At 48.5% G+C, this 21,695-nt stretch overlaps 1 protein-coding gene across 3 annotated transcripts in view; it reads left to right on the top strand.

Moving 5' to 3' along the window:
* DAAM1 (dishevelled associated activator of morphogenesis 1) overlaps positions 1-20,982 on the top strand; it is a 95,130-nt gene extending 74,148 nt beyond the window's left edge. For 2 of the 3 annotated variants that reach the window (XM_074543973.1, XM_074543972.1), the window contains 11 exons: positions 821-850; positions 2,147-2,250; positions 7,640-7,724; positions 8,499-8,605; positions 11,142-11,230; positions 11,492-11,660; positions 12,384-12,491; positions 15,385-15,445; positions 16,073-16,204; positions 17,729-17,899; positions 18,722-20,982. In XM_074543973.1, coding sequence (XP_074400074.1) covers positions 821-850; positions 2,147-2,250; positions 7,640-7,724; positions 8,499-8,605; positions 11,142-11,230; positions 11,492-11,660; positions 12,384-12,491; positions 15,385-15,445; positions 16,073-16,204; positions 17,729-17,899; positions 18,722-18,931 — 1,266 coding nt within the window. In that variant the 3' untranslated portion in view covers positions 18,932-20,982. The remainder of the gene's footprint in view (positions 1-820; positions 851-2,146; positions 2,251-7,639; positions 7,725-8,498; positions 8,606-11,141; positions 11,231-11,491; positions 11,661-12,383; positions 12,492-15,384; positions 15,446-16,072; positions 16,205-17,728; positions 17,900-18,721) is intronic. The other variant, XM_074543974.1, reaches the window with a different exon arrangement.
* The last annotated feature ends 713 nt before the right edge of the window (positions 20,983-21,695 follow it).

Genomic DNA, 21,695 nt, shown 5'->3' with positions numbered 1-21,695 from the left:
ACTTTTAGCCACAAGATTCTTGATCAGCAGAGCTTAGCCGAGGGGATGGGGAAGGAAAACTCTGTGTGTGTGCACATGTGTGTGGTGCCAGCTCTACTGCACCTGCTTCCAGCCTGCTGGGGAGAGCACAGCCAGGTCTGGGGAGGGACATGCTGCTGGTGGGCACTGGGGCCAGGCTGCTGAGCCCTGCAGAAGCAAGGAGGACGAGGAGGATGATGAGAACTCGAGGGGAATCATGTTGCTGTGGTCACTGGTGAAGTTTTGCTGCGGCCAGATTTGCTGCGGGATGCGCCTCTCCTTATTTCCACTCACAAGCCCTGTTTTTCCTGGCACTCACATTGGCATTTCAGTCCCTCAGATGTGCAGGAACCAGCAATTTTCCTCCAGGCATGGCAGGCTGAGCAGTGCTGTGCCTTTGGGCCAGTAGCAGAGCTTGGCCAGCATCCTCCCACCTCACCCCATGTCCCCTCCTCACCCCTGTGCACAATGTGCCTCGGCCTCATCCCTTCATGGAGCCTCCTCTTCATCAGCTTTGCCCTCCTGCACATCCCATAACCCACATTTTCACCTGCATCACCCCTATTTTAGCACTGGCACCCCCAAGTGCCTCCTCTTTATCATCTCTGCCCTCCTGCACATCCCATAACCCACATTTTTACCTGCATCACTCCTGTTTGGGCACCGGCACCCCCATGCTGCCAATCCCCCCCCATATTGCACATTTCCCTTTGCTGTGCTTCAGTTCCCTCTGGTTTTGCTGAGATCACTGAACTGCATGTGTTTTTACTGCCTTTTTCCATGCTTCTGCTTATGGCTGTAGGACTTCTTTGTGAATGGTAGCTCCAGACAGGTAAGTGAGCACCTGCAGGAGTGTGATGTGGGGCTGGGGACAGGGACATGGGGACACGTGGCTGCTTCTGAGGGGGGGTTCATGTGTGACAAATGGGGTTGGATCAGAGAGGTGCAAAGATCACCAGAAGGAGCAGCTTGAAAGTTGCTGCTGGGGAGGCTGGTGAGGCAGAACCCACCCTCTCTGCTGTCTGGCCTGAAGTGAAACCAATGTCTGAGTCCAGGAGTTGGATTTTTAACTCCACAGAGAAGTTCCTACCCCGAGCAGTTTTCATTTTCAAAAGATGGAAATAAACCCACAGGTGGAAGCTCTCTGCTTGGTCAGAGCTGGCGAGGCACATGAGAGGGGCAGCTGGTGCTGGGTGACTTGGACTTCTTTTCCATCACCTGCCTCTCTTCCCGCTTCTCATGTCTGCATGTTTTCTTCGTTGAAACAAGAAAATGAGTAAAAAATGATAATTTCAGTCCTCACTCTCAGCCCTTGCAGTGACCATGTGCCAGGTCTCCTTTAGTGCTTTAGTGTGGATCTGTAACGTTCAGGACCTTGCATCTCCAGATTGTGTTCCTTCCAGAAGGATTGAATAGCCAGCTTTTAATTGATTAACCTCACTAAAATATGCAATATGGTAAATTAAAACCTGGGGCAACATGAACTCCTCGGGCAGCCCTACAAAGCTGCTGTTGTGTAGATCTGCCCATTTGCCCACAACCACACTATTGTTACTCATCTGAAGGTAAAGTGTTTAAGCCACTTAGGAGATACAGGTGCTTATTCCACACCAATTCCTGCTTTCAAATCCCTTATTTTGGGAGGATTTCACTGAAAAAGCTGCTGGTTGCTTTTGCAAGTCTGATAGAATGTATTGGTTAGCTGGCTCAGGAGGGCTGATGCATGAAGGGTGATCACAGATGTTTGGAGCAGGGGTGAGGAACAAGAGCAATGCTGAGTGTGTGCAGCAGCCCATAATGAAATCCTCCATGCCAGGGTTTAATGAAGTATCACAAGTATGTATGCTGAGAAAGCCAGCCTTTATTTATTCAGCAGCGCCCCTGTGTTTGCAGATTTTTAAATCTTCCCTGTCTGAGAAAATATTTACATTTCTAACCAGTGGCTTCAAAGCCAGCTCTGGTTTATGAAATGACTTCTGTGTTTCAGTCACAGGCGAGGGGTTTTACCCATAACCTGTGGTGCCACTCCTGATTTATGGGGCCCACTGTGTATCACACTGAGAGTACTAAATGTCCTTGCTGCTCCATGGCTCTTCTCCAGGCTTTTCTTCTTATTATTTTCTCATAGAAGGAAGATGCCATCGATGACACGTTGAGTTCCCGGCACAAAGTCAAGGAGCTTTCTGTCATAGATGGCAGGAGAGCTCAGAACTGCAACATCCTCCTCTCCAGGTATGGTTCAAGCCTTGCTGTGGGGTGTGACTGTGTTCACAGGGGTCTGAGGATGAGGGAGGAGATGAGGATCTGACTCCATGTTTCACAAGGCTTGATTTATTATTTTATGATATATTTTATATTAAAACTATACTAAAAGAATAGAAGAAAGGATTTCATCAGAAGGCTAGCTAAGAATAGAAAAAGAAGGAATTATAACAAAGTTTGTCTCAGAGTCTGAGCCAGCTGACTGTGATTGGCCATTAATTAGAAACAACTGCATGGGCCACTCAAAGATCCACCTGTTGCATTCCACAGCAGCAGATAATCAATGTTTACATTTTGTTCCTGAAGCCTCTCAGCTTCTCAGGAGAAAAAATCCTAAAGAAAGGATTTTTCATAAAACATATCTGTGACAGTGGGAGGATGCTTAATACCCTGCCCTGGGCTGCCTGAGTGTGCTCCTCATCCCTGGTTGATGACAGGAGCCAGTGCAGCAGGAGAGCAGTGACACCTGAACCCAGCTATAGCCTTACAGCCTCAGGGTGAGGTGACTGGAGGGGGGACAGTGCCATTAGGTGGATATGTGGCAATTTGGTGTCCCTGGAAAGCCCTCAGGGGGCTGGGATAGCTGGGACACCCAGTGAGTTTTCATAGGAGGTGGAATGGGGTTGATTTCACCTCTTATCTTTCTCAGCCTGGGTTTTGTTTACTCTTTGCTGGTGGTTGAAGAGGGTCAATATGGGCTGGGGAGGTGCTGGGTGTCAGCAGGAGCAGCAGTAATTCAGGCAGGACCTTGCTGCCCACATCTGAGTTTTGGGGGTGGGATGTTCCCCTCTTAGAGCTGCCCTGGTGGTCTGACAGCCTCCCTTACACTCCTCACCAGGCAGGCTCAGCACTGCTACCAGCAATTTAATCTGATCTCTAAATGGCTGCCAAAATTACAAAAATTGCTTTGGCAAGATAAACTGTCAATAAGAGTGAATTTCCTGAGAAAAGGGAAACCAGGTTGTGGTGGTCTGAAAGGATGAGCTGTCAGTGTAGCTACTTGTGAAAAAACACCCAAAGAGCAGCAGAAAATGCCATTTGTTTCTGACTCACACAGCAAAAAATAAATCCACCATCAGTAAAATTTAAAAATATTCACTCTGCTGTCTGGAGGCACAGAAGCTTCTGTGCCACCCAGGACTGGGCAGGATGCTGCAGCATGGCTGGCAGGTTGGCTTTGAAGCTGAATTCAGTATTTTCCCAGCCTGTGGGTTCTGTCTGGTTCTTCCAAGTGGAGATGGTGCCTTGTCTGGGCATCCCAGCTGATTTCCTTCCCTAGAAAGCTTGGAGAGGCTGATGTCTGCAAAACAAAACCCATCTGGGTGGGTACCTCGGCCCCTGGTGCTTTTCCCAGAGGTGGCTGGCAGCCTGTGGGCAGTGAGAGTGCCACAGCATTTGGGGGTAATGGTTTTGGCTGGCTCTGCTCTGGGCTGCTTCTGGGGATTTTTGTGCTTCCTAGCAGTCCAAATAAAAAAGGATGATGATGAAAGCAGAGTTTAAAGCAGGCAAATGAGTGTGTCTGTGGCAGGCAGCTATTAGCAAGTAAAACGATGGGATTTGGGGCTGAGCTGCTCCTGGCATTGGTAGGCTGAGCGTGGAGTGGGTTTAGGTGTGATTCAGCCAGAGGTTTAAATGTATATTTGGAAGTTAAGCACACAAATAGGTCCTTCAGTGGGAAGGGGAGAGACCCAAGCACTCAACTTCAAAGGCATCTTGCACATCCTACTGAGTGAAGGTCTCAATTTCATCTCACCAGCAAACTCTTCCAAGAAAGCAGTGGCTGGAAATGAATTGCCAGTAACTAATCCCACAAAAAGGGCAGGATGGAGGTTGCTGCCTGCCTGCCTTTCCCTGTGGGCCAGTTCCTAGGGGAGAAGCAGGACCAGACTTGCCCTGCAAGGTGGTCCTCAGGCCTCTATGTGGCTTTCCCCAGGCCCATCCTCATGCAGGGATGTGTGGCTTTGAAGCTGCAGTGACTTGCCCCAGGTGCTGCTTTGGAAATGCTTTGGAGTGCATCCCATGGTACCCCCAGGACCACAAGTGAGCTTCTCTCCCCAAAATCCCTTTGGGTGGTTTGATGCCAGGTGTCTCAGAGGTGGTGTAGGGATAAAGCCCAAGAGTCCTTTTAGCATTCTCAGGTCCAGCTCCTGCATCTCCAGCAGACTCTGTATCACTGGGCAAACCCTTTTGCAGCTGCCCATCCCAAAGCTGGGCAGAGCAGTGGATCCCTGGTCCCAAATGTTCCAAAGGGACTGGTCTGGCAGCTGGGCTGCTGCTGTCCCACCTTGCATGGCCACCGTGGGGCTGAGCAGGCTTTCACATGTGAAAGGGGCTGCAGGCTTGGCCCCTGTTTTAGCCCAGACATTTGTGAGCTCACCAGGCATTGTCTGGCTCACAGCGTGGAAAGATTACAGCCACTGAGATACTTTATCTCTCTCTGTAGATTTATTTTTTTGCCTGTTTCCCTTGCTTTGGGAGAAATTACTGCGCAGTGAGATCACTGGATTTTCCTCCAGCTTGTAATGCAGCACAAGAACATTTTTAACACTTGCTTTTTCCTCCTGTTCTTTGGAGAAGGCTTTGCTGATGTCAGTGCCTCGCCGTGTCTCCCTCTGTGAACCCACCACGTCCTTGCTTTTGCTCCCTGTGCATGGGTGTGTATTTTTAGCCCTGCTTTCTGCCATATGCAAACCCACCCCTCTCTCCATCATTTTCCTGCTGTGAATGGCTCGTTTGATTCCCCTCTCCCAGTGTTTTTTTTCCCCCTCAAATCAATGTGGCTTTTCAGGAGGGGCGCGTCCCTTTCCTGGCAGAATTTGTTTTTCCCCTTCACACTTATTACATCCTCCACGGGGTCTGACAAAAGCAGCCTGGGCTGGTGAGCTGTCACCTCTCATTGCCAGGCTGCTGCCTCTAAATCCCTGTGACAGCAAGTCCTGTGACCCCGTTCCTCTCAGACGGCTCGCCTTCGACAGCTGCTGCCAACAATGATAATTATTGTGGTTATAGATAAGCTTCTAGCTTTCACTGGCCCCTTTCCCATCAAATTGTCTGAGAAGCTGTTTTCTTCTTGCTCTCTGCTGATGCAGAGAGCAGGCTCTTGTTCTTGGCACTGGATTGTGATGATTCCTGAGAAAAGTTGGCTGGTTTTTTTTTGTCCAACCTCTTTCTTTTTAGATGCGTTTTTATCATTGACTGTGCTTTCAATGAGTAAGGGCTTAAAAAAGTCACCCCCGTCTTCCCCCACCCTCCTGGAGATGATCATGGTACTTTTTTGTGCTTTTTAGGTGTTTGCTGTGGATGAGGAATAGCTGCCTAAGCACCCCCTTCTCCCAGGAGCATCTGTGCCTCCCCAAATACCCAGATCTAGCCAGTGTCTGCTTTTCATCAGGGTGGACACTGGTGTTGGTGGTCTGAGCATTCCTGTTTCTGCTTGGGTGTAAAAGTTCTCCTGCAGTTTCACATCCCACCTCAGATCATGTCCCATTCTGGCCAATTCCATTGTAGGGGACAGTAGGGTTACCCCAGGATGTGGCTGCTTGTTATTGCAAGCAGCAGAGGGGATATTTTCCAACGATTCTGGATTTGTTCCTTGTATGATGACCCCAGCAATTGTCTTGGCCTTTGCTCAGTGCCTTTGAGGTAGATTTTAATTCACTCCTTAATTACCAGCCCCTCTCTGGGGTGCTCCCTTGAGGACGAGGCCAGAGAGGACTGAGTGCAGGATGAGAAACATGGCCTCATAAGGAATGAAGATTTACTTGCCAGGTCTGTAAGATGCACCTGTCTCAATAAAGCTAATCCTTCACTTCCAGTCTTGAGCAAAATATCCCAAGCCAAACCAAGCTCTTGCTACCCTGGCCTTAGAGACCAGAACCCTTCCTGTATCAGCTTTAGCTTCCAGAAGCCAACTCCTCAGTCTCAGTCTGCTCCCTGAAGAGATGTGGGGGTGAAAAATGCCCTCCTTGTTTAATTACTCAGAGTGATCAGGTCAGCTCCCCATCTTGTGTTTGAGCTGCTGATCAGGTTGACTTCCAAGGTCTCACATCCTGCTCTAGGGTGTGTTTCTGGTTTCAGCTCATTCCTTTGAGCCACATCCAGTGTTCCAGCATCACTTGGCAGCACTGAGCACTGATACATGGGGTTCCTCAAACAGGTCTTTTCAACTCTGTGGTTTTTCTCTGCATGCAAGTACAGGGAATTACATTTTTTAAGCTGGGTCTGTTGCAATGGCTTTAACCATGACTGCACGCTATGAGAGGGAGAGAGAGGATGTAAATGGAGTTGCAGGAGTTTCTGGGCTTTCCCTTTATTTAATTTAGATTATTTTATAGACCACAACGCAAAGAATAAGAAAAATACATGTGGTTTTGCAATCAAAGTCCTTGCAGGGAGTGGTTCCTTGCAGTCAAATTAAAGTGTAATTAATGGCTGCTGCAGCCCAGGAGGAGCTGAGGGCGTCTCTGCATCTCTCTGTTGCCTCAGCTCAGTGTGGGCTGCTGGCAGAAAGATCCCTGCCAGGAAAGCCCAGCCTGGTGCTGCTTGCTGTGACACAGTGGTCTGTGGTTTTGGAAATCTCCAATTTGAGGCTGCATCTTCAATTCCTCTTAGGTGAAGGAGAGGAAGAAAAAGGTGGAGTAGAGGCTGTTTTCCAATATCTTACACTTCCAAGAGCATTGAATCCCTACCCTTCCAAAGAAAACCAAACTGATAGGTTTCCTGGGATGCTGAACATACACTTGTCCAAATTTTGGATTTCTTTCTAATTTTTTCCTAGAGGAAGACTCCAGACAAAGGTGGTCAGGAAAACTGAATGTGTGAATCCAAGAACAGCAGTGGAATTTGGCCAGATTTTCCTTAATGGTTGTGGCAGTGGGTTCAGGGGCGGTGTGAGCTGCACCCCTGAGCCTGGGCTGGGTTCTGTTGCCAGTGGGAATGTAACCTCAGAGGCCTTGTGGCCTTTGGGGTGCTGGAACTGCAGGAGCAGCATTGCTATGGGCAGGAGTTACATCTGAAAGTTGGATGTTCAATGTACTGCTTACAATCCTTACATGAAGTACTGTTAAACAGGGAAATAGGGAATGAGAACTGTGGTGTGGGGAGAGGGAGTTGGTTTGGGGGGTTTGACCCCCTGTTTGCAGCAGGGCCAGGGCTGCTCTGTGCTGTGCTGAGCCTTGGCAGAGCATGATCCTACCACATTTCTCACACATCCTCCTTCATATCATGCTGGATAGAGCTGTTTGTGATGCTGTTGCTGGCTGGGGGTTCAGCTGTTCATGCTGCACAGGTTGTAAGGAAATGTTCCTGAGTCTTCCCTGACTGCTGGGCTGGGAATAACTCCTTTCCCTCCACCTCCCAGGCTGAAACTCTCCAATGACGAGATCAAGCGAGCGATTTTGACGATGGACGAGCAGGAGGACCTCCCAAAAGACATGCTGGAACAGGTGGGCAGAGTGTCTCCTGCTCCTTTGTGGCTGCCTCATGCTGGAACAGTGCTGTGCAAAGTGCTTGGGACCAAAAGCACAGCTTTGAGAGTGCTGGGCCCCAAATTTTTTACCAACCACATGTTGAAAAGCCACCCAGGTGGGTGGGAAAGCAGCTTGGTTGTGGCATCACTGCTGGGAGCAGCATGGCCCCCATGTGCCATTCCTGTACTTGGGTCTGCCCTGGAACCTTGAAGTGGGGCCATTTCACCTTTTTGTGGCTGCAGCTTGAAGTTTGTGCTCAGTAGTGGTTTGTTTTTGAAAGGTTTGACAGTGTTTTTGCAGTCCTCAAAAGGGGAATCCCATTTTCACTCCCTCTGAATCCCTTTGGAGGCATATTATTCACCTGTCCTTAAAGCTGAGCTGGTAATTGCACTTTGAGCAGAGATGTGGGAGGATTCATTTCACAAAATTTCCATCTACTAATAAGTAGAGTTGCAGCAAATGGGAGTCCTTGACTGACATCTCCTCTGGCAGAGCTGATGTTGAAACCTCCTTGGAGCAGACTTAATTCATTTGTTGTAAAAGCTGAGTGATGGCAGGGCAGAGGCAGGAGAGACACTGACGTGATGGAGTAACGTGAGGAAGGTCACAGGGACAGCAATAACACTTATTTCACAGGTGCCTTGGGGTCACTGCTGAAAAGGTGTTAGACTCAGGGAAATAAATCACTTTTTAGCTCCTGAAAATGTGTACATGGATCTCATATCCACTGGTGTGCTTTTACCTGTTCAGCTCCTGAAGTTTGTTCCTGAAAAGGGAGACATTGACCTGCTGGAAGAGCACAAGCACGAGCTGGACCGCATGGCCAAGGCTGACCGGTTCCTCTTTGAAATGAGCAGGTTGGTGCCTAAGGGGACACATTGGAAATGAGCAGGTTGGTTCCTCAGGGACACAGTTTGGCCATTGAGAATGAGCAGGTTGGTGCCTCAGGGTCTTGGTTTGGAACGACAAGAATCTGCTGAGGAAGGCAGGAGCCTCTCCTGAAATGGAGAATATAATCCCTCCCCACCCCTCCAAATTGCTATAAATTTTAAATTAAGGGGGTCTCAGGAAAAAAAAAATATGGAAGCAGGAAATAATAGTTCTTTAATAGGGAAGAAAATAAAAGGATAAAATAAAGCAGTGCAGTAAACTAAACCAACACTGACAGAGTCAGAACCCAGCCTGACACCCTGTGGGTCAAGGTGTTGGTAGCAGTCCCATTGGAATTGTGCTCAGCCCTCCTGCAGTGTCAGGGATGGTTCTGTTGGAGCAGGGATCCTGGAGAAAAGGGTATAGTCATCCTCTGAAGGTCCAGTGGAAGAGGCAGCTGCTGTTCCTCTGGGAAATCCAGTGGAGAAGCTGTGCTGGTGTTCCAGGATCTCCAGATTATATCCAGGTAGGAATGCTTGGCTCCTCCCTCTGGGCTCACATCTCCCAGTGGGATGCTGTAGTTCTTATCAGCCATGCAGTGACATTCAATAGCTGTTATCAGCAGATGTCTCCCTGGAGGGAGGAGTGATTGTGGTCACTCAGAGAGAGAGATAAGGCAAACTGCTCACTTGACAGAAGACAGCTGCCATACAGATGGTAATAGAAAACATCTTGCCTTGCAGTCTGGAACACTTAGGGGACACATTTTGTCCATTGGGAATGAGCAGATTGGTGCCTCAGGGGACACAGTGTGGCCATTGGCTGCAAGGGTTGGTCAGGAGGTGGCTGTTCCATGGAGCCTGCTTGGGAAATAAGCCCTTCTTACTGTTTTTCACATCAAGAAATGAGTGGGCCAAGCAGACAGGAGGGCAAGCAAGGTGCTGCAAATTATAAGGATTATTTGTGATTCTGTGGTGCTAAAATCAGGGTTGTGCTCCCATACAAGCAGCAGCTGGACAGAGCAGGGAAGATGGATTTTTTTGGTGGTTCTGGGTTGATGGTTGGACTGGATAATCCTGAATGTCTCTTTCAGCCTTGATGATTCTGACATTCTGTGATCTAACCTGGTCAGGTGGAAGGTGTCCCTACAGGGCAGAAGGGTTGCAATAAATGATCTTTCAGTTCTTTCCAAACCATTCTGTGATTCATTGTGGCCCAGGTGGGACCTGCTGTTAGAATGATAACACAGTGCTCCTTTCCCTTTCATCCTAATGAATATTCAAGCCTGATGTATGTACATTTTGTCCTGCTGTGTAGATGAGTCCCACTTGTCACCTCAGGACTGACTCATCTCCAGGGCTCCTGAGACTATATAGAACTGAAAGGAAATGTCATTTCTTCCTGCTCCTGGTAGCAATCATTTAAGACTTAGGAGTCTTCAGGGATGAATAACCTTATCTATTGCATGCACATCCTCTAGAGGTGCTGGGTTAAAATCTTGAAGCTCCTTATTTGAATTGCACTGGACTCTTTGAATTTCTTAGCTGAACTTCAAGCCAGTCACTTGTTGGCAAGGTCAGTGAGTTTTACAATTGGAGATTGCACTGGGAGATCAAAAATAGAAATGCTCCCATCCTCCCTGAGCAGTGCACTGAGGATGAGCTGTGTGCTAGCTGAGTGTCACAGGCAGGCAGGATGGAGCTGTACAGTTCAGACCTGAGCCCTCAGGGCTCACTGACACTCAGAATTAGCTTTTCTATCACAGGTCACCTTTCTTCTTCACAGGCTCTCACCCAAGAGTTGCTCCCATGCCTTCATCCCTTGGAAAGCACAATGTGCTGATGCAAATGTTTTCCTTGATTTTTAATTTTGCCTTGTGGTCTGTAACTGAGTGTGATGTCTTTGTCACCTCTGATTCGTACAAGAGTGCAGCTCATGGCTCTGTGTGTGAACACATCTCCCATGGGTCCTTGGTCCTGGTGACTCCAGTCAGACTGCCATGTGCATACAAGTGAGATCTTGGTTAGCATAAACACAACTGACACGAGCAGAGCCATCACTGACTTGCCCAGGACAGGGCCTTTCCAGCCCAGTCCATCATTTTGATGATCAGGAGGTCCAGTTTCATTAGTTCTGGTCATAGGTGAGCCTCTCTCCAGCTGCAGCTCATCACAAAGCCATAGGGAGCCCAGACCTCATCAGCACCTTTGCTCAGGAGTGGTTGTGAAAGAACTGTTTGTTCCTACCAGTGGGGTGTAAAGATGCACTTGTTGAACCTGCTGAGTTCAGGGGATAGGCTGAAGCATGTACTTAAAAACCCATGGGGATCCACCCCAGGACAGCTGTACCTTCAGTTGTCATTTTTTCCCATCCCAGCACAGTTTCAGGGAGAAAAGGGGTCATTATTTTTTAATCACCCTGGCTCAAGCGTGCTTTGTGAACACAGCTGTGAGCAGTGCAGCAACAGAGCTCTGCCTGGAGCAAGCAAAGCTCAGCCTGCTCCTCCTCCTCCTTGTTTTCCAGGATAAACCATTATCAGCAAAGGCTGCAGTCCCTCTACTTCAAGAAGAAGTTTGCAGAGAGAGTTGCAGAGGTCAAACCCAAAGTGGAAGGCAAGTGACAAAGACCTGTGTGTGCCAGCACAGGGATCACTCCCAGGAAGAGCATCCTCTGTGCCAGGATGAGCCTGGATGGAGAGGGAAGGGAAAGGGGAAGGGGAAGGGGAAGGGGAAGGGGAAGGGGAAGGGGAAGGGGAAGGGGAAGGGGAGGGAAGGGGAAGGAAGGGGTTGGTGGTCACTCTTTGGGGGTACTGAGGGGGGGTGCTGGTGGGCTCTTGTGGCAGGGGGTAATGTCCCACCCCTCTCTGCTTTCAGCCATCCGTGCTGGCTCCAAGGCAGTGCTGCAGAGCAGCAGCCTCCAGCAGCTCCTGGAGGTGGTCCTGGCCTTTGGGAACTACATGAACAAGGGCCAGAGGGGCAATGCCTTTGGGTTTAAGATCTCCAGCCTCAACAAGATTGCAGACACCAAGTCCAGCATTGACAAGTGAGCAGCCCCTGCCCTTATCCTTGGTACCATCCACGGGCCCCAGGGGTGCTGGGGGATGCAGGGGTCCTTGGCATTACCTCTGGGACTTGGGTAGGTGGGAGCAGTCCCCTCCTCCTGCTGCCCAATTTGGCACACCCAGTGATGTGAGTGTGCATTTTTTTGAGCAGGACAGCTTTCAAGGGAAGCCAAAATTCAGATCAGCACAGTGATTGATGGGGCCTTTCCTTCCTGGGCTGGCTAAATTCCAGCCAAGGCTGATTAGGATGGTCATCTTCCAAATGCTTTTTAACCCCTTTGGAGATATCAAGAGCCAGAGAAAGGATTCCCAGGGGCTTTTCTCCACAGGAACTCCCTCTGCCTCTCTCCCATGCTGATGCAGCCATTGCCTGGTTTGCTTTACCCTGCTGAGCTCTGTTCACAGAGCAAGAGGAGCTGGGTCAGGTCTCAAACCTGCCTGGTCTCATCCATCAGTAAAGAGCAGTGACGCTCAAGTCACCTCCCCTGGGTTCCTCCTGTGGAGAACCCTTCCTTGCATGGACCAGGCTCCTCTGCCCTGTAGCTGTGCATGGGTCAGAGCCCTCCCATGTCTCTACACAGCAGCATCCTTGCAGAAATCCTCAAATAGTTCATTACTAGAGTTGGGGTTTAACCAGGGGTTTTGATTGAACAATGAACCCCCCAAGATGCTGCCACACTGACCTCTCTGCTCCTCTCTCCTAGGAACATCACCTTGCTGCATTATCTCATCACTGTTGTGGAAAAGAAATATCCCAAAGTGCTCCGGCTGCACGAGGAGCTGAAAGACATCCCCCAGGCAGCCAAAGTCAAGTAAGCAGGGTTGAGGTGGCACTTAGGCAGCCCTGGAAGCACCTCTGCCCTCATTTCAGCCTGCTTTGCCATGTCACCCCACCCCAGCTCACCCTCCTGGCCAGATCCTGGCTGCTGGGCTGGGTATCCCCTGCCATGGCCACGCTGGCCCAGAGCAGCCCAGCACTCAGGAGCAAACATCACCTGGCAGCTTTAAATCCCAGCCCTTGCAGTGAAGGCTCTAAACTTGTGAGCTTGGGGGAGGAGAGCTGCTTGGAGCAGCCGCTTCCTGCTGTTATCTCACCACAAAAGCATTTAATTAATTTCTAATGGTGCATTAAGGAAGGGAGGAAGCGGTTGCGGTGTGGCTGCAGATAAAGGGCAGCTGTTTATCCTCATGTGCCAGGGAGGCTCTGCCTGCAGCACGGGCAGGACCAGGCAGCTGTGGGAGGGACTCACCTGCATCCAGATCCTGCCTGCTTCTTGTTCTGCCAACATGGAGTTTGTGGGGTTTGCAACCAGATTTTTAACCCTGCCCAGTGAGCTGTTGGAAAGAGGCTGCCCCAGTTCAGCAAAGCCCTTAAACACAGCCTGAGCCTTTAAGATCAGGAGGAATCTGCTGTTCTGTTGCCCTGCAAAGCCCTCAAGTATGTGCTGAAGTACCTGTGAAATCAGTGAGGCTCTGGTTTTAAACTCCAACTAGAGCTTCAGGGATGTGAGCAGCAAAGACCACAAATTTCTGCAGCCAGTTGTGTTAGCTGTGGACATGAAAAGGGGCTGAAACTGCAACCCTTTAGAGAGGATGCAGCTAGAACAGGTTACCCGGAGAAGTTGTGGATGTTCCCTCCCTGGAACTGCTCCAGGCCAGCTTGGATGGGGCTTGGAGCAACCTGGGATAGTGGAAGGTGTCCCATGTGTCTTGGTTTGGAAAGACAGGAATCTGCTAAGGAAGGCAGGATCTTCTCTTGAAATGGAGAATATAAACCTTCTCCACCTCTCCAAATTGCTATAAATTTTAAATTAAGGGGCTCTCAGGCAAAAATATGGGAGCAGGAAATAACAGTTCTTTAATAGGGAAGAAAATAAAAAGGATAAAATAAACAATGCAGTACACTAGAACAACACTGTCAGAGTCAGAACCCAAGCTGACACCCTGTGGGTCAGGGTGTTGGCAGCAGTCCCATTGGAATTGTGGCTCAGCCCTCCTGCAGTGTCAGGGGTGGTTCTGCTGGAGCAGGGATCCTGTAGAGAAGGATGTGTTCTTCCTCTGAAGATCCAGTGGGAGAAGAGACAGCTGCTGTTAGAACAGGTTACCCAGACAAGTTGTGGATGTTCCCTCCCTGGAAGTGTTTCAGGCCAGCCTGGATGTGGCTTGGAGCAACCTGGGATAGTGGAATGTGTCCCATGGCAGCAGGGTTGAAGCTGGATGGGCTTTGAGGTCCCTTCCAATCCAAACCATTCCATGATGCTATGAGATATACATGGAGTTTACAGTGGCTTGAGGGTCTTCTAAGCCTCAAAGGTCTCTTGTAGCAGTGGTGGGTTCCCAGGGAAGATATGTGTTGGACAAAACAAGGATCCTCATGTGTAAAATGCAAAATAATCATCAGCCAGGGGTTGAGCACAGTGACAAAACAAATCTTGGTGTGTAGGCTCTTCTGCTAGAGGGTGGTTGGGCACTGGAACAGGCTCTCCCAGGGCTGTGGTAACAGCCCCAAGCCTGACAGAGCTCCAGAAGCATTTGGACAATGCTCTCAGGCATGGGATGGGATTGTCCTGTGCAGGACCAGGAGCTGGACTTAGAGATCCTCATCAGTCCCTTCCAGCTCAGGCTGTTCCATGGTTCTGTGGGTGTGTGGTGCTCAGTTTGCAGGCACCAGCTGAGGGCATGGCTGAGCAGGACATGCTCCGTGCTGCTGCAGGCTCTGCCTTTCCCATGCTCCTGACCTGCAGCTGTTGCACAGACACACGTGTGGGAAAGAAAACGCCTGCACAGAGGGTTGCTTCACCCCCCTAAACTTTTATCATTTCTCTCTAAACTGGACACCATATGTAACATTTGGGTTTGGTCCAATCCAGAGCAAAAACCAAAAAGTTTCTAAAGCTCTGGAAAACCCTGAATTCCCCCCCAGTCCTGCAGCTGTGAAGCAGAAACTGCTGCCTCTGTCAATCCCACCAGTAGTAATGAACTGCTGGAGCACAGAGCTCCCAAAAGTGCATTTTCCCAGACTAAACCTGCCAGGAATGCTTGCCCCATGACCCAGGATCAGCATTTCCAGGGACCCCAGCCCTCGCACAGACACCCCTGGAAAGGCATCAAGCCTGTGGTCACTGAGGCCTTGTGAGAAAGCTTCCCCTGACATAGTAGTGGTAGAAACCCATAAGCACTTGAATTTGAAGCTCATCAGGGGCTTGAGCCTTGTGTAAACAAAGGCAGTGCCAGACGTGGTGATTTATTTTGATTTCTCTATATTTGGGCTGTCTCCCTTTGTGAAAGGCTCGCTGCTCCTCAGAAGGATGCTTTGCCTGGTGTTCACCCAGCCATGGTACCCTGAATAACTCTCCTCTGTGCACTGGGACAATGATCTTACCTTCTCCTGGACCTGGAGAGAAATCTGTGCCCAGCACAGATTTCCTGAGCCATCCTTTCACTTGGAGAGGGCTGGAGGCTGCTGAGCTTGCTAAACCTTGCAATCCCCTTTGCTTTGAAACAAGCAGCTGCAGCCACTGTGAGCTAGTCCCATCTTAGAGGCTGTCAGCCTGATTTGCTGCTTGAGACACGCTGATCTGCAAAAAGGAGGCAGTGTGGGCGTGGTTGGGGTCTTTTCAGTGAGAAAACCATGGTGAAGTTGGTCAGAGAGCTGTAGATTTTGCTGGGAAAAGCTGCAAATTAACATCCTGCTATTTCCAACAGCATGACAGAGCTGGAGAAAGAAATAAACACTCTGAGAAGCGGCCTGAGAGCAGTGGAGACTGTAAGTATTATTTAAATCAAGTACAGTCCAGCCTGGCTCTGAGCAGCACTGCATCCCTCCTTGGGGAGGCAGGCCAGGGAGCTCCCAGTGAAGCTGCTTTTATCTCACATCCTGGAGATGTGTTTGCCTTTCCTTCCTGCCCTGCACGTGTGCCTGTCCTCTCAGGGCTGTTCTGGCTCTGAAGTTGCCATGTGTGATTAGGTACACTCATGGTTTATGTCAGATACATCAAGGGAGGCTGAGTAAGCCTAGTGATGATGCCCAAGGAGTTCCTGTGATGTGCAGAGGGGTCTCCCCTTGGCTGTAAAACCTCTGAGGGTTGGGGAACAGTTCTGCAGCACAGCTGGAGTGGTGATGAAATGGTGGGAGTATCCCAGAGGACTCACTGTCTTGCTGAATTATCCTGCTTCCATAAGCTTTCCTGCAGGATTTGGCTGAAAAGTTTAGTTCAGGCAGTGTGATCCAGGGTGTCATGCATGGCAGGGGGAGCAGCACTGCTGGTGCCAGCAGAGCCCCTGGCACTGATTCAGGCACACTCCCAATGATGTTACCAGATGATACCACAATGGTATTTGTGTCCCTCATCAGCCAGGCCTGACCAGATTCACCTTTTTTTTCCCCCCAAAGGAGTTGGACTTCCAGAAGTCTCAGGTTCAGCAGGCAGGTGACAAGTTTGTGTCTGTGGTCAGCCAGTTCATCACATTGGCCAGCTTCAGCTTCTCGGACGTCGAAGATCTCCTGACGGAAGCAAAAGAGCTGGTAAGGCCACCAAAGTCTGTCCTTGAGATCTGAGCAGCTTTTCAGCCTCACCTCCTTCTCCCTGGCTGTACCCAGCTGGCATTGTCCTACTTACCCATGCCTGGGCATTATCATGGACCTCCCAGAGGCCATGGCTAAGCCAGGCCACCCCTTTGGCCTGCTGATGGTAACCTGGCAGAAATATTCTCTGCAGAATAGAAGTGGTGACAAATGCTCTGAAAGGTGTATAATCTTCTGCTGACTTGGCTGGGTCTGGAGGAGAAGGTCTGGTCATGGTCCCCAGCATCTGTGGAAGCCCACTCTGAAGCAATTTTCCATGGTTGTTGGAAGGGATGGGCTGTGTGGAGTGCTCCAGCTCTTTGCTGTTTAAACACATGTCCAGATTCAAGTTGCGTTCCTGTTTTCTCTTAGGAAAGCAGAAACATCCCTGTTTTATAAACTTTATATCACATGAGGAGAGCGTTTTCAGCCTTCCCTCCCCCATCAGAATCTCTAGTAACATGGCAGAGAATTGTAACATCTTGATTAAAATCAGCAAGATTAACCTCAATTATATTGACTTATATAGTGGCACTTCTCAGATTCCTCCCTGCATCTTGAAGTGTTAAGTGTCTTAAGTAAACAAAGAAATAAAAATGCACAAAATGTCTTTTGAAGAGCCAGGGGCAGCCCTGCAAATAAAACTAAATCATACAGGCAGGCTTTAAAAATGTTCCTCTTGGTCTACCCTGCAATATCAAAGCAACTAATAAATCTGTTGGTGCTTTGATTTTGTTTTTCTTTTCTTTTAAGCGTGCTTATCTCCAGAATGTGCCTTCACAGTTTTAACAAACTTGCTGTGCACAAAGAGTCTCCTTCAGGCTGGAAGTGAGAACAAAGAGTGTCAGTCCCAAGGACAGCTCGGGGGCTGCTTGGGGACTGGGACATGTTGGCAGATTGTGGATGTCCTGTCCTGACCCCTGCTACGGCCTCATTCGACTCCCTCACATTAATGGTGTGCAAACAGCACAAGAGGCAGGAAAACTCCCTTATTTCCCTGCCCAGGGCTGTGCCTGAGCCTGGGCAGAAATCTCTTTTAGAAGTTTCACCAACACATTTGGTTTCAATAGCAGAGCATGTGGCAATGATAAATAATACCCCAAAAATACTTCAAAGAAAAACTTAAAAGTGCAAGTTTCCCTTCCCCTGCCGTGTTTACTATTAGTTTTATGTCTTCAGTCCCACAATATTTTGCTTCCTTGTTTTTACTGCTGCTTAGTTAATAAAGTAGAGGTGGGGCAGGGGAGGCTCAGCAGAGCCAGAGGCAAGATGGGGAGAGGGGGCTTGATAGTGATCCAGGTCTTGCAGGGCAACAGGTAACACATCAGGTGATTTATTTCAGCTTTAAATCAAGGCTTGATGAGGTAAAGCCCTGCTGTGTGCTATGGCTGCTGGCAGTGTTTCACTCTGCTCCATCAGGTTGAAAGTTTCGCCACTCCAGTGGCTTTATCCAGGACTGATGCACCCCTGTCTTCTGTCTTCCAGTTTTCCAAGGCTGTGAAGCACTTTGGAGAAGACACAGACAAAATGCAGCCTGACGAATTCTTTGGCATCTTTGACCAGTTCCTTCAAGCTGTGACCGAGGCCAAGCAGGAGAACGAGAACATGAGGAAGAGGAAGGAGGAGGAGGAGCGGCGGGCACGCATGGAGGCACAGGTGAGCACACACCAGCAAGTCTGGCAGCACCTCCAGCGCATCTGGGAGTGACAGCAGTGATATGATGTCCCCATGGTGGCACAGGCAGCACTGAAGGCTAGGAAGGGAGCTTCTGTGGTCTTAGACCCAATGGCTTTTCACTTTTGATTACTTGGTTAATGACCTTGGGTTGGGGAGGTGTTGCAGCTGAAGTGTGCAACAGAGCTGGTGCTGTCTGTCAGCTGCTGTGACCCACGAGCAGCAGCCATGGGGCTGTGACCCTCAGCCCATGGGTTTTATCACACAATCTCAGAATCATAGAATGCTTTGGACTGGAAGTGACCTAGTTCTAGTTCCAACCCCCTCACTCTGAGCTTGGACACCTTCCACCAGACAAGATTGCTCCAAGCCCTGTCCAACCTGGCCTTGGAGCAGGGATGAGGTGTATCAATAACCCTGACCAGCTCTCATGTGCTAAGCACTGGGGTGGGAAACAACCCTTGAGTTCCATGAGTTTGGGGATCCATGAGCAGCAGCCATGGGGCTGTGACCCTGAGTCCATGGGTTTTATCACACAGTCTCAGAATCATAGAATGGTTTGGACTAGAAGTGACCCTGTTCTAATTCCAAGCCCCTCACTGTGGGCTTGGACCCCTTCCACTAGACAAGGTTACTTCAAGCCCTGTCCAACCTGGCCTTGGAGCACTTCCAGGGATGTGGTCTATCAATAACCCTGACCACTGGGGTGGGAAACAACCCTTGAGTTCCATGAGTTTGGGGATCACCACAACCACCCGTGTGAGACTGAGCTGCCTTCTTTCCCCCCTCCACCATGGCCTGCAGCTGAAGGAGCAGCGGGAGCGGGAGCGCAAGGCCAGGAAGGCCAAGGAGAGCGGGGAGGAGAGCGGTGAGTTCGATGATCTGGTGTCAGCCCTGCGCTCAGGAGAAGTCTTTGACAAGGACCTCACCAAGCTGAAGCGCAACCGCAAGCGCATCACCAACCAGCTGGCCGAGAGCGGCCGCGAGAGGCCCATCACCAAGCTCAACTTCTGAGAAACAAACTGACAGCAAAGCCCAACAAAAGACACGTGGGTCAGTCTTTCTGAAGTGGCTGTGGTTTTTTGGGTTTCTTTTTTTTTGTTGTTGTTTCCATGACACTGCCTTGCGATTCCAAGCGGAACAGTGACACTGGCACATGCTCTGTCCCCTGTGGGCGAGTGTGTGTGTGTAGATACTGTGTAAATAGTCGGGTCGGGGGGTGTGGAGGGAGGTGTGTGGGCAGCTCAGTGCCAGCACCACCTCCTCCCCACTCCAAAAAGTAGTTCTCCCCATGCACAAGCACAATGCCGCGTCCGTGGAGCAAGAGAGGACCCAAGCCCAAGCCGCCGGTTGTCCCCATGGTCCCAAAGCCAACGGGGAAGCTGCCTCCTGCTGCTCTCCTGCTCAGAACCCCCCAGGGCCATTTGCAGGGGACGCCTTGCACACAAGCTGAGCGGTTTAAAGAAGAAAAGACAAAAAAAAAAAAAAAAGCAAAGTTGACTGAACTTTAATCCATTGTTTGTTTGTTTGTTTTCTCTCATTGTTGTGATTATTCTGAGAAACTCGCAATCTGTGCGTTCGCGCTGGTTCCCAGGCTCGGCGCCACGCGTGCTCCCAGCGATGCTCTTCCCGTCATCCTTGGGAAATGCTCTTTTTCCTCCTGCTGCCACCTTGCTAAAGGACAGACTTTACCCCAAAGTGCTTCTCGCTGTAACGCCACACTGATGTATTTATACTTTTGCAACGTTTTCTGGCCCAAGACGGTGGGAAAGGTTCGGTTCTCGGAGGAGACGAAGAGCATAAACTTTTGCGTTGTAACTTTTGTTCTTGCTTTCTGTTCAATGGGACAAACTGTATCCTCTGTCAAGGTGGGTCAGGACCAAAGGTCTCTGAAATACAAAGGGGTTGGGGTAAAACCCAGCAGCTTTCACCTGCCTTCTTTTCCTTTTTCTTTCTCGGACACACAGAAGCAGTGATGCCAAGAAACACTCGTCTCTTAGCCAGGTCCTTTTTTTGACTGGTTTGCTGTTCATTGTCATTGCAAATTTGTAAGCAGAACTACCTGTCAGATGTCAGTCCAAAAAAAAAAAAAGAAAAAGACAAAAAAAACCAATAATAAAAGTAATTCAGAGCTCTCAGGGAGTAATAATTTAAGGGTTTAGAAAATTAAGAATTGGAGAATAAAAAATAACCACCATTAACATATTAACATTTCTATTCTTAAATTATGCTGAGTATATAGAGGACTGTTACTTTTTACTTTTATTTATTTGTGGTATGTTTTTTAAGAAAGCAAAACAAAACCTTTTTATACCACCAATACTTTTGTGATCTTTTTTTTTGTTTGTTTGTTCTTTTTCCTGTGGAGAGATGAGTTTGTCCCTGTTGCACTAGATATTAACACTATTTGAAACAAGGTTGGTTGTTCTTTTTTTTTTTTTTTTGTCAGATAATCGGTATTACTGGTGAGTATGGGATGTCAGTTAACTATATGTACTGTATAGCAAAAGTGCTGTTTAAACTAATTTGTATAAAAAAAATATGGTTCTAAGCACCTGAAGGCCATGGGGTCTGTGTGCTGAGTGAAAGCTGTGAAATCTCTCTCGAAGCAGAGTTGTCAAGAGCTGTGGTTTTACCATTTTGTTCTTTTCTTCATTGCAACGTTTAACGCACTGTAGATTTAAAAAAAAAAGAAGAAAAAAAAGAAAAAAAGAAGAAAATACTTTTCTGAGTAGCATTTAAAGCAGTAATAAATAAAGCAGGTAAGTGCAAAAATAAATAAGGTCCAGCACCTCATAGCCAAGCAGCTGCAAAACCTGCAGATTATGTTCAAAGGTGGAGTTAAGCACTTTGCTTTAAGAAGGAGGGGGAAATAAAGACAAAAGGTAATGATAATACTATTCCTTAACTAAAGTGCCTCTATTTATATTTTTTATTTATGGCTGAAAAAAATGGGGCTGATACAATTGAGGGAATGGACTACGGGGGGAATTGAAAATATATAAAATAAGAAGGAAAAAAAAAAGGTTAAAAAGAAAAAGTTTGGCTTCTGATGGTTTAAGGAATGGTTGGTCACACGTGTTTAATTGGGCAGGTGGTGGGGTCAGAAAGGGCAATCTCCTCCCGGGGCCCTGGGTGCCAGCACCCACCCCGGCTCCTGCCTCTGCAACCCCAGTGCCACATCAGGACCTTTCCTGACAGATTTCCTCTTGCCCTTCCAAACCTCTTGGGTTGTTATTTTTTTTTAATTGTTTTACAACAGCCTGATTATCAGGCTGACTTTGCCATTTCTTTGTTTTCTTTCAAAAAAAATAGAAAAAAAGAAAAAAATATTATATCTCTATAAATAAATACAAAGGCTGTGTGCAGGTAATTCCATGTGCCATTGTTGAAAACTACTTTTAGATTGGTGCTGGTGTAAGTAGCCACTCTTTTCTCTTGGGTGTGTATTTTAAAGATGATTTTTTTTTTAATAATGCCAAAAACAAAACAACAAAAAAAATCCATAATGATTTGTAAACAAAAGTTTATGTCTTGGACCTTATTAGCTTTGTAGTGACTAAGGTAGTCTGTTAGGTGCAAGGATGTTAGTAGTTCTAGCTAGTGGGAAATGCTGTGTAATGTTATGAGACTGTACATTTTCTAAGACGGCAATATGCAATAAAGCAAAACGATTTCGGTGAGTGTACACGGCAGAGCCTGAGTTGTTCTTTAGGGGAAATAAATGGGATAATTAGGAATTGAGGCAGATGTTGAAAAAGAGGCTCTCTGAGGGTTG

This window comes from Zonotrichia albicollis, chromosome 6 (assembly GCF_047830755.1).
Source record: "Zonotrichia albicollis isolate bZonAlb1 chromosome 6, bZonAlb1.hap1, whole genome shotgun sequence".
Classification (NCBI taxonomy): Eukaryota; Metazoa; Chordata; class Aves; order Passeriformes; family Passerellidae; genus Zonotrichia; species Zonotrichia albicollis.
Note: the sequence above shows the minus strand (reverse complement) of the source record. Positions and strands in the feature narration are given on the sequence as shown.